This window comes from Populus euphratica, unplaced genomic scaffold (assembly GCF_000495115.2).
Source record: "Populus euphratica unplaced genomic scaffold, PopEup_1.0 scaffold34.1, whole genome shotgun sequence".
NCBI classification, from domain to species: domain Eukaryota; kingdom Viridiplantae; phylum Streptophyta; class Magnoliopsida; order Malpighiales; family Salicaceae; genus Populus; species Populus euphratica.
The window spans coordinates 179,097-191,442 of NW_011499883.1; the positions used below are offsets into that span (position 1 = coordinate 179,097).

The following is a 12,346-nucleotide window of genomic DNA, read 5'->3' on the forward strand; positions in this document are numbered from 1 at the left end:
ACTAAGAAGTCTCGACAATGTTACCTAATAACAAATGAAAAACTAAATAAGAATTGGATAATGTCATAAAAAGTAAAATGATAAAAAAAATAAAAAATAAAACCTCAATTACTAACAAATCAAACATTAAAAAATAGGTTAAAAAAATTAATTTTAAAAAAGGATAAAAAAACCTAACTCTAACAAGCAAGTGAAACTCGGTGTTCCTTTGTGAGATCATAACAACTCTATACAAAAATATTTAAGGTAAACTCTGGAGAAACTTAGATAATAAAAGGCAAAACAAAAAATAATTAATAAAAAAAATAAAAAACTTTAAATATATCTAAGTTAACTTGATTAATCCATTGTCTAAGATATGATATTGAAATAACCTTGTAAAAAAAAAAAACAACAAAAATCATAAAATTAAAGATTTAATAACTTAATGTTAAATGATAAATTAAAAAATAATTTTAAAAAACTCTAAAATAATAAAGTTAATTTAGACTATTCTTTGAAACATGTGACTCATGTCACAAGAACGAGTTATTTTGTAAAATGCTAACTTAAAAAAATCACAAAATGAATTTTTAATTATCTAAAATAAAAATAATAAAAAAATAGTAATATAAAAAGATAATGATTAAATTTTATATAAAATAAAATAAAAGTGCGAGTGATAAAATTAAAAATTAAAATAAATCATGAAAAAAAAATGAAAAACAAAAAAATTACAATAAAAAAATAATTGGTGAATATAATATATGAAAATATTAAAAGATAAAATTGAAAAAATATAATTTTATAGATTATTTTAAATAAAAAATAGTAATAAAAAAATAATCAAGTACGGAAGAAAAACGAATTAAAATGCTGCATTGAAAAATTTAAAAATTTGGCATGAAAATTGAGGAGAAAGGAAAAAGAAAAAGGAAAAAAAATAAAAATGTTATTAACAAACCAGAGGTTCATTAATTATACACATCATCCAGTGACGGCTAATGAGATTTCAACACTACCTTGAAATAATGAGTTCGTCAATTACGAGATTTTATATGCGCCGCTTGCAATGCACATGTATTTCCCACACGTTGACACATGAGCACACAATAATTATTTTTTTAAGAATATTTGTTTATATTAAATTATCAAATTACCTCTCTATTTTTTTATTATAATAAAAAAAACATAATGAAAAAACACTGAGGTAAATTTTGATTTTAAAAGCAATTAAATCACTTTACTGTTTTGAAAAAATTAAAAAGAATAAAAAACCACGAACAAAAGGTTAATATTTTTTGCTTTTAAAAAATAATGAAGTCATTTTACAGGAAAAAAAGGCGAGCAAAACAGAGTTAGAACCTCAGCAAAATATTATTTTGCTCTCGAGCACTTCGTTGGCTTTTACCATTTTGTACAAAAATATCATTACAATACAACAATGAATTTCAACGAGTCTCTGTCCACATTTTCTTAATTTTTTAAAAAATTTAAATAACATAAATTCCTTATAGAAAAGGCAAGAGCCAAAAATCCAATGAACTCTGGTAATTCAAATTGTTATCCAGACGTGGTAAATCTGTTCTACCTTTTCTGGACGAAATACGAACCTGCAAATTGCTATCATTCCATTCCTATGACGGGTGACAGTGAACACTAGACTGCAAAATGACTACAATTTTTTCAACTGAAAAAATAGGAAGTGGATGAAATTGATTTTTTTTTTTTTTTTGGTTTTTTTGACCAACAACGTGAAGATATTTTAATGTGGTAAACATGACAGTTTTGGTCTGTATATTATTGTTTTGAAGTAAAATTATTTAAAATATCCAAGGAAGTTTCCTCGATGCTGCAGAACCTGCAACAACACGTATACGTGTTTGTGCCCTCCATGTCTTATGATCTCTGGACTTTTTCTGTCCTTTCAAATTATTCTTGAAAAGTGACCCTTTTTTTTTGCATCCTGTTTGAACAATTCAATACGGTTTGTCTGGTTGTTTATTGTTGAACCAAAGACCGAAAGAGGACTTTTGGGTTTATTTGCTCTCTTTTTGCTGATCTTTGGTGGCCTTTGAGGATTCTTGATCTGGGTTTTTCTTATTGAGGCCATTCCTCCGCAAAGTTTCAATCTTTTCAATGAGGTAAAATAACTCCTTTCTTTGTGTTTAATTAGGATTATATTTCCCATTTTGTCTTTTTGGGATTGAGTGTAAGCTTGAAGATTGGGGATTTGTATTCCTTGTTTCAGGGTTTGATGAGCAGACAATTTGGAGCGTTAGAGGCTTATAGGTGCGGATAACTTGTTTGTTGCATATTTTGCGAAGAATTCTGTTAGGTTCCTGGTTCCGACTTCTATTGAGGCAGTCTTAAGTGATTTTGATTCGGTTCAGTGTCGCCTTCTTCAGCTCTGATATTGGAGCAATTAAGGAGCTTTTATGTCTATTCTTGTGATTTGACCATTGAAGAAGGATTTTGATGTTGATCTCATATTCATATGTTAGCAAAGTTGACTTAGCAAGTTTTTGGGCTGGATTGACTTGAGTTATATGCGTGCTACATTTTGGATTTGATATTCATAGATAGCTAAAACGTTATGCATCCAGATAGGGACGAGACTGTTGGGAACGGGGAGGCAGGGGAGATCGACGAAGACCTCAAGGAGGATACACCTCTCGGGGGTACCCCTCTCTACCGCCCCCGTTTATCAGGTATGGTGAGACAGAAAGCCTATATATTTGATGGCAAGGGAAAGTATTACAACAAAGATTGGGATTTTGCAGAACCTAAAGAAAATGAGTTCTGTTGGTACCACGTAGAGCTTCCAAAAATTAATCAGAAGCTATCGCTCTTTGCACAAAGCCTCATTGACATTCTTTGCCCTCCTTTGAAACTCCAAGATATTCTGTCACTAGTTAGCAATGGACCCTTCTGTAGTCATGTTGATGGAGCACTTGTGTTCAGAGTTAATTCTCCTGGTCCTCCAACTAGCAATTATACATTTAGATTAGCTGCTAGAGTTACTGAGAATTCGGTGATTACCGTGTCACTAGGACGGGTTCCAAGATTGGGTTTCTCGCCAACAAGTGAATCCCTTCTCTCTCAGATCCCTAGTGTGGAGACCCTTTCAAGTGGTGGGACTCCCTCACATCATGGAGGGGATCAAAATGAAGGAAACGGGATTGTGATTAGAGAGCATGTTCTTGAGTTTTTATTAACAATGAACCACTCAGAGGAGGCTGATAATCCCGTGCCGGAATCTGTCTCAAATCTTGTTGTTCACATTATCGACACCCATCTTGACCACCTTCAAGATATTACCACCAAATTTGAGATGGAACTAGACTCTGTGGAGCTCGAATTAGACAAAGGTAAAATTCCTATATAATGACAGCTTACGGTCCATGTTACAGAATCAAGGTTGCCTTATTTTTTTTTTGTTGTTCTACACTTACCATTTAGATTTATTTTGAGTTAAACACTTTTAGTTTTGTTGCTGAAGATGAAGATGCTTCATATTTCTAGTGACCCTAGAGTGGTAACTTTTTTAATTTATCTGGAAGGTTATTTATATATGCACTTTATGCCATATGTTTATTTAGTAGTTGTGCATCCTTGTTTGGACGTGTTACTTCTGTTATAATTCTGGAAAATTGCAGCCTCTTAGATTCTGCCCTTCTTACAAAATGTAGCAAACAAATGACAAATAGAGATATCAAAACTTGTCGAAAAAGCACTGTGTTGAAATGAAATTTCACAGGATTAATCCTGCATTTGCAAACTTATGGTTTTTCTCTATCAGTATTGAAATTAAATTTTATTGGATATATCACCTATTAAACAGTGAATCTTACCAACTGCAGTTTGCAACTTGGAATGCATGATGTGTTGTTATTTCTGGTGTCATGCTGAACTGATATTCGATATGTTGGCTTACAAGAACATTTTTTGCACATGGTAGAAGGTCATCAAAGCATTGCCAGATTCACTTGTGAAAGGGGAAGCTTGTTGCTAAATGTGCTAAATATGCTAAAATACTATGTGGCAAGCTTCTCTGATAATATGAGAAACAATTTGCAGTTTGAAAAAAAAGAAAGTCAACTTTTTTCCACATTGATGGATCTAAATAAGAGGCCAGGTATAGTAAATTTGGTTATCATGTCCCAGACAATTGTCTAGGGACAGTTATCCTTCTTCATGTGGCATGTCGATTGCTGTGCCTAATTTTTTGAAACATAAAGTCCTTTCGAATACGTGATGGAATCTCACTGTTACCTTAAAATAGATTTTTATTGTCAAAAGTATTGCTTGATGCCCAGGATGTTATTCTTGCCAAACTCCATTTTTTTTTTTTTTGGGGGGGGGGGGGGGAGTCTGCATGAAAGTCTGGATTGTTTGAAAATATATGATAAATCAGCATGTCTATGGACCATCAAAGTACTCAAGAAAACATGATCAGAAACAGCTACATGCCTCTTATCTTTAGCAAAGAATGCATTCCTTTTACTATTTGTCCTGAAACTCAAATTTGATGTCCTTTCTGTTTGGTACATGATTTCTTTTGAATGGAAAGTGTGTGGTGTTTTGATGGTATACTGCAGGAGGTTTTGCACTGAAGAAACAGATGCTTGATGATAGAAGATTTCCCAAAATGCATCTTAATCTTCAACGTATATTGCAGGTAGTTTGTCCACCCTGTTTGGTTTCTTGTAAAGATAAGTTGCTAGGGACATTGCCACATAAGTAGGTTTTTGAGTAATGGTCTCACAAAATCAGTCTGGATAAGGTGCAAAGACCACTCTACTCCAACAGCAGAATGCATGAAGCTTGAAGTCCTTGTTTGGTATTGTATCGTTGAATTCTTTTAGGGGTCTGTATCATAAAAGTTTAAACCACTGCAGTTGGCCAGTGACCATAATGGTTTTCAAGTGCTTTAATTTTATACCAATGGCATCATCTCTGCATGGTGTACAGGAACGCATCCTAGAAATTGATATTTTGGATCGTTTCTAGGATATTTGGAAAATATAAAATCGAAACACATGCATTAAACCTTGTATTTTAACTGAACTCAGGTGATTGCTCATGGGGAGCAAGTATTTCCACGAGTAAAAGAAAAATGTTCTTCAAAAAAATGGTTTTCCAGTGAAGACATAAACTCCCTAGAAGAGTTAATTGGAAGGCTAAGGAGGCTAAAAGAGAATGTGGGGTTTATATCAAATCGTGTCACGGCAATTCAGGCTGGTCTGGATAGCTGGCAGGCTGAGCAAATAAACAAGAAATTGTACTATCTCTCGTTCCTTTCAATAATATTCCTCCCATTGTCAATCATTACTGGAGGTAAACGTTTCTCTCCTGCTTATCGTTTTTTTTTTTGGTCATAGTCACACCTTGGATAAATGTTAGAAGCATCATCTGATACTGCAATCATTTTTGGAAACTCATAACAGTCTTTGGCATGAATGTGGGAGGAGTTCCATGGACAGAGCAAAAGAACCCAGAGGTGAAAGCTGGTTTCCGCAATGTGATGTTTGTCTGTGTGGGAGTGCTAGTTCTCGTGCTTCTATGCTTCCTTTTCCCAGCTCTTTACAGCCGTATAGCTGCCTGGCGACGAATGATTGCTTTGAAAAGAAGCTGGTCTCTCAACAGGAGATCTTTTCTCAAGAGAACTCTTCCAGTTAAAGAGAGAGGCAGTTATGTTCGCCTTTGAGAGAGCAAGCCAAAGGAAGAGGGTGATGATAGAATTGCGGTACACGTTCTCTTCAGTACCAACTTGTTTCCTGTTGCGGAATTTATGTTCACACCTGAAGATACATGTCCCCAAGGAAAACTTCTTGCGCGCGGGGCTTGGATCTGTTTGTTTCCTTGATTCTTGAATTACTCTTGCCTTTCTTTACGATGATCAGGAGCTTGGACGAAAATGAGGGCAGTTAAGTTTAGCTATTTCCTCTATTAACTGAGATGTCTGCATGTGTTCATTCCATGATAATCGGAAATGCACTCTGCAGATTAACAATTGTCAATGATATCGTTGACCCTGGCTCAGAAATGGGAATATGGTAGAAGCACACGATTTTTTTTTTCTTTTCAATCTGGATAATAGACAAGAGTTCTTCGGCGAGCCTTTTCTGTTTCTTATACGACCATGTTGTTAATGGCAGTATCTTTTGTAATCTTTGTAACACACTGCACAGGTATAACATTCATCGTTATAAATTTGTTTATGTTGAGAGTTTGTACTACCGCCTTATAACCTAACACTAACGCCGTGCAAGCCCACAGTGTTTTTCTATTTTCCCCTTCCTGTTCGATTTATTGTTATTCTCGAGTGCTTTCACTGTGGACCATTACAGTGTGCTCCCAAGATCGTCCTTGGCTTATGTGTTGGCAGGGGTAGTTTCGGGTTCTGGTTTCTTTCTTTCAATGATGCTTTATTGCGCCAACGAAAAAACGGTGGGATCCAAGGGTAGAATCGGGTTTTACTTTTTTTGTCTGGCGACATTTCGTTTATGTTTTTCTTGCAATTATCGAACCTAGTCAGGAAGCTCGTTTCAGGTTATATGGTTGATCTGAGATGTACAGGTTGATTCAAATTAAATTGAAAAAATTAAAAATAATATTTAAAATTCTAATATTTTATATATAAAAAAATTAAAAATTAAAAATAATATTTAAAATTTTATTAAAAAAATTAAAAAACAATTAATGTGAATATAAATTATAAATAATGAAGTATAAAATATTATTTCAAAGATTTTAAAAAATAAATAGATTTTATTAAGTTTTATTTTTTTTGTTTGTAACAGTCTTTTATTTTATTGGACCAATCTAGTTATCAAGTTAATTAAATTTTAGATCAAGTTAATCAAATTTTAGATCGACCTCTCAGGCCATCTAGGTTTAATGACTATGGTTTTTTTGAGGACCTTGGCTTGGAGAAGAAAATCACCGTTGCTGCTGCTGTGAGAATAGCTTGGATGTTGGTGGGCAGGCTTGGCATTGCGTCTTCGTCTTCTCGGATGTGTGCTTCTGTGATTTAGCTGCATTTGGCTTTGGTTCTTTCGGGTTTGTCTCCCCTTTCTTCGGCTGCTCTGGTGCGGCTCCCTGCTGAAAGTCGCTGGTGGTTGACTTCTTGCTTCACTTGGGCTTCAATTGTCGCTGCTGGGTGGTTGACTTCTTGCTTCACTTGGGCTCTGTTGTTTCCCTGGAGCTGTCTCTGGGATGATGGGAGCGAATTGTTGCTGCCGTGAGAAGACCTGAGCTTCTAGAACGTGGGACCACATACTAAGCAGTCCAAGGACACCCGTTGAAATTCGTTCGTCCATCACTCAGCTCTTATAAAAAGCTGTGATCCCATACCCAATTTTCTATTGCACGTTCGTCCATCACTCAGCTCTTATAAAATGCTGTGATCCCACCAATTTTCTATTGCATTGCAAGGTTTGGTGTTCTTTAGGCAACATGCTCAAGTGCTTGTCCTTTCTTGTTTCACATTTGCCCGTTCTTTCTTCTATTTCTGAAACAAATCATGATCTTGAATCCAACCCAGACCAATCCACACAAGCGAACTACTCAGATCAAACCAGATGCTCTCATGGCATCCAACAAAACTCGATCATGATGTCCAATACCTCACCTGACCCTTCACCTTCTTCGGTAGCAACAGCAAGGACCTCAACTTTGACTCAAACATCAACACAGGAAAGCCTCGCCGATGAGAAGCCGCCTTTCCATCGAATAATCGAAACACTTAGACAGCAAGAACTAGGCAGGCATATATTAATCCTAGGAGTTCCCATGACCATCGGATTGTTCTCTGCAGACAACCTGGTTAACAAGCCTTTAGCACTGCGCGTGATAGCGGTTGCACTTGCTTTAGGCTTTGTGGGGATTTGGAATGGTATTTTGCTCCGAACAACTTACAATGAAGCATCAAACACGATTGAGTTGCTGGGGATAGCATTCATGTTGTTAGCCTTTTTTGCATTCATTGCTTGTTTTCTGCCGGAGAGTCTTATTTGGATCCCCTCCCTTTGCTGGGTTCTGTCAATTCTTCCACTTGTGATTGCCCTTTGCTCCACGGGGAGGGCCAGCAAAGATAGGGATTCCAACAACAGACTACCTTGTCCACACTAGTGCGATGTCTGATTGGATTAGCTGTGAAACACCCTTTGTTGATTACACTTGTGTATAACATATATATGTATATGTTTTTTTTTTTAAGTAACCTCTGTATTAGTTCTCTGTAGTTCATGATGTGTAGTGCGCAGGAATAATTTGGATGGCATCGAAAGATTTATTGCCACAATTTGGCATGTTTTATTATTTCTTCATACAGTAAAATGGAGTCATTCAATGTTCTACTTTTATCCTTATAGTTTGAGTTATCCCTAAATGATCATTCTAGCTAGGGGCTAGCTATTTGGCCTCGTTTTTTTTAAAAAAATAAATTTAAAGTATGCATCAAAAAGCTCATACAAGTAATTATCTATCTAAATAAATAAAAAAGTTTATTAATAATAAATAAAAAATATGAAAAAAATTAAAAAATAGATGTAGATTAAAATAAGGTGGATCATGCGAGTTGGATTGTTAATTTGTAGAGAGAGAAGAGAGGAGACTGATTGCATGCTTGGCTTGGCAGTGTGGAGATGTTAAAAAGGAAGGAAGCATGCTTGGCTTGGCAGTGTGGAGATGTTGAAGAGGAAGGAAGGTGACCGTCACTGCTGTTTTTTTGGTTTGTGAGGGGGGCTGCTGTGCTTGAATTTACTGTGAAACAAGATGGGGACTCCTGTGTTTTTTTATGAAAAAGGATAAAGATTCATGGCTGTTTCTGGTTTTGTTTTTTCAAAATATTTATTTTTTTATTTTAAATTAATATTTTTAAATTATTTTAATATATTTTCAAATAAAAAATATTTTAAAAAATAAACTTAATCAAACCCCTATGTTTTAGGTAACTTTATGTTTTATGTCGAAGAAGGCTGGATTTTTGTTCTAAATTAATCAGTATAAAAGTTGGGTTGCTTTTGACTCTTTTTTTTTTAATAATTCATCATAATTTACAAGAGTTCAAATCTAATATAAATATTAAATTTTTTTATTTGAAAATAAATTAAAATAATATTTTTTATTTTTAAAAATTTATTTTTAATATCAGCATATTAAAATATTATAAAAAAGTGAAAAATAATCATTTGAATCAAAGAACAAATAATTTTTTTTTTTCAAAAAATTGTTGAAACGTCAGAACAATTGAGAGCTTTTCGTGTTCGAGACATTATCAACCAATAGAATATGTATTTCAAAAAATATAGACCAATTAAATTTTTTTATTTTTTTATTTTAATAATTAGCTAGAAAAAATGTTAATAATTTTTTATTATATTAAAGTAAGATACGTTACAAGGGTGATATTATTTTTATTCCACGGTCTGGTGCGTGGGAATGGCAAGAAGCAATTAAAGAACGCTTATGTGATAAAAAAGAATAATATAGCCGGGGATTCAAAAGGATCAGATCTTCCGAGCATTAATGGAGCTACCATGAAGGTTTTTATTGTTGGCAATCTCTGGTTGATAATAATATGCTGAAAATTACAGCTTCCTCAACGGGAAACACAAGTGATCATAGGAATATGCGGGGAAGGGAATATAATCCTCTTGATCCTGGTATCTGTCATGATAGTGCTCTTCCAAGGACTATATCTTCTAGTCAGCAACCGACGGAGGGTTTGAAGGATGATCTATCTAAGCAGTTAGCAATTCATCAGAAGGTAAGCTCGTGGGTGGACAAAGGGATGGCGATGGATGGATGTAACACGCCAGTGATATTGTGGAAAGCTGCTTCTACTATCTATCCTTTTATCATGATTGTTTTACTGACTGCTCTATTTTCGTGTATGGAATGTACGAGGTGCTGCTAATATGAATAGCAAGAGACATTGCAAAGAGTTAATATGCAAGTACCATCCTTCTTTGGTTTTTCTACTTGAAACTAATATCCAGTTTTGCTAGAGCCTCTAATTTCTGGATGCTGCTAGCTAGGTTATTCGCCTGCAGCAATTAGGGAGGCTAATGGTCATTCGGGAGGTATCTGGGACGTCCTTATGACGGGGAGGAACCATCATGAAGGCTTTTAGCTAGAGAGATGATTTTGTCTACGGACTAGGCGCTGGTGATCTTTCATTATGGCATGATAAATGGTTCGAGGAGGGAATTTTAGCAATCTTGGTCCCGGTAGTTCATATCACAGATACAGTAGTAAGGGACCTTGGCTCCATGATACTTGGGGATTTTCAACATTTAGCTACATGCCAGACCACTTGAAGAATCGCATTATTACACCCCATCCCTAGGAATGCTACGATCAAGGACTGTAATGTTGCTTGGTGTCCATCCGTGGCAGGATACGTCAAGGTCAGCTTACAACTAGTTGTTATTTCGATCTAGGTAGCTAATGTGTTGTACTAAATGGACTTGGCTGTTAAGGTTACATGCTCCAAAGAAGACAAAAGTGTTGATATGGCTTGTGTTTCGTAGTAGTTTACTAATGAAATCTCTTCGTTTGCTCGACAAATAGCCACGAGTCCTTCATGCAACAGATGTCACCTTCCAAGTAAGGATGCCTTTCATTGGCTTTAGTACTGTAACATGGGTTTTGGTGTGTTGAAGTTACTCGCTGGATTGTTTAATTGGCTTCATCAGATAGTACTCACTCGTTTTTTAGTGTGCTTTGGTGGTTACGGAGGCTTTAAAATATTGTCATTTTTAGCACTGCTTATGGAGGAGAGATTTGGCTGCCAAGGAAGATTGATAGATTGGCTGAAGACTCTGGTTTAACATGGGAGGATAATAATGCTAGAGCTACTACTCATCGAGTTTTATCATGGCAACGACTTGAGGATGATTTTATCAAGCAAGATGTTGACGGTAGCTCTCTAGGAAACCCAGGGAAAGCTGGTTTGGGGGGCCTAATTAATTCGCGATAGAGAAGGCTTGTTTGTGGTGCGCTTTACCATTATTGTTGGCTTTGAAGCGTGGTCTTTCTTTAGCTTGGGATAAAGGTTATAGACGGATTCTCTGTAACTCTGGCTCCATACGGTTGGTCACAAAGAAACGAGTTAGAGGTGTATTTGGTCCCCCTACTCTCAAACTATCACATTTTGATCTTACTATATATTTTCTCATATTTTCATCCCGTAAGTCCTTATTTGTAACAATTTGGTCCTTGTGTCAATTTCCACAACAAAATAAATAACCGATGATATAAACATATAAAGAATATCAAAATTACTCTATTTTATATCCAGTAATTGTATAGTACAAGGGTGATATTGTTTTTATTCCACGGTCGGTAATCTTACTTTGTGATCTGCTTTTGTTACTTGGAATATCTCTGATTAAATAATAATATTTTTCCATAAATAATTAATAATATGTATTAAACGTTGGTGTTACATTTGTATGTTTTTCTTTTAATTAGGATATTCAATTTTACTTTTATTTTCATCACTTATCATAAAATAGATTTTTTTCAGAATAAAATTCATACTATTTTCTTTTTTTGTTAAATAAGCTTTTCGTGTTCGAGACATTATCAACCATATTTCAAAAAATATAGACCAATTAAGTTTTTTATTTTTTATTTTAATAATTAGCAAGAAAAAATATTAATAATTTTTATTATTATATTAAAGTAAGATACGTTACAAGGGTGATATTATTTTTATTCCACGGTCTGGTGCGTGGGAATGGCAAGAAGCAATTAAAGAACGCTTATGTGATAAAAAAGAATAATATAGCCGGGGATTCAAAAGGATCAGATCTTCCGAGCATTAATGGAGCTACCATGAAGGTTTTTATTGTTGGCAATCTCTGGTTGATAATAATATGCTGAAAATTACAGCTTCCTCAACGGGAAACACAAGTGATCATAGGAATATGCGGGGAAGGGAATATAATCCTCTTGATCCTGGTATCTGTCATGATAGTGCTCTTCCAAGGACTATATCTTCTAGTCAGCAACCGACGGAGGGTTTGAAGGATGATCTATCTAAGCAGTTAGAAATTCATCAGAAGGTAAGCTCGTGGGTGGACAAAGGGATGGCGATGGATGGATGTAACACGCCAGAGATATTGTTGAAAGCTGCTTCTACTATCTATCCTTTTATCATGATTGTTTTACTGACTGCTCTATTTTCGTGTATGGAATGTACGAGGTGCTGCTAATATGAATAGCAAGAGGCATTGCAAAGAGTTAATATGCAAGTACCATCCTTCTTTGGTTGTTCTACTTGAACTAGAGCCTCTAATTTCTGGATGCAGCTAGCTAGGTTATTCGCCTGCAGCAATTAGGGAGGCTAATG

At 35.1% G+C, this 12,346-nt stretch overlaps 1 protein-coding gene across 2 annotated transcripts; it reads left to right on the top strand.

The window, feature by feature from the left end:
* The first annotated feature begins 1,769 nt into the window (after positions 1 to 1,769).
* LOC105129731 (uncharacterized) lies at positions 1,770 to 6,221 on the top strand. Of its 2 annotated transcripts, XM_011031925.1 has the most exons (6): positions 1,770 to 2,123; positions 2,231 to 3,350; positions 4,581 to 4,660; positions 5,055 to 5,319; positions 5,430 to 5,715; positions 5,754 to 6,221. In XM_011031925.1, the coding sequence occupies exons 2-5, from the start codon at positions 2,576 to 2,578 to the stop codon at positions 5,687 to 5,689; spliced, it is 1,380 nt and encodes a 459-aa protein (XP_011030227.1). In that variant the 5' UTR covers positions 1,770 to 2,123; positions 2,231 to 2,575; the 3' UTR covers positions 5,690 to 5,715; positions 5,754 to 6,221. The 2 variants fall into 2 exon arrangements, with proteins under 2 accessions (XP_011030227.1, XP_011030226.1); XM_011031924.1 differs by having other exon boundaries at positions 1,771 to 2,123; positions 5,430 to 6,221.
* The last annotated feature ends 6,125 nt before the right edge of the window (positions 6,222 to 12,346 follow it).

Bases quoted from the DNA above. Each gene is read 5' to 3' on its own strand.
- LOC105129731 (XM_011031925.1), top strand. From the start codon at position 2,576: ATGCATCCAGATAGGGACGAGACTGTTGGGAACGGGGAGGCAGGGGAG. The intron at 4,661-5,054 runs GTAGTTTGTCCA...AACTGAACTCAG, and splicing joins ATCTTCAACGTATATTGCAG to GTGATTGCTCATGGGGAGCA. The intron at 5,320-5,429 runs GTAAACGTTTCT...AACTCATAACAG, and splicing joins ATTGTCAATCATTACTGGAG to TCTTTGGCATGAATGTGGGA.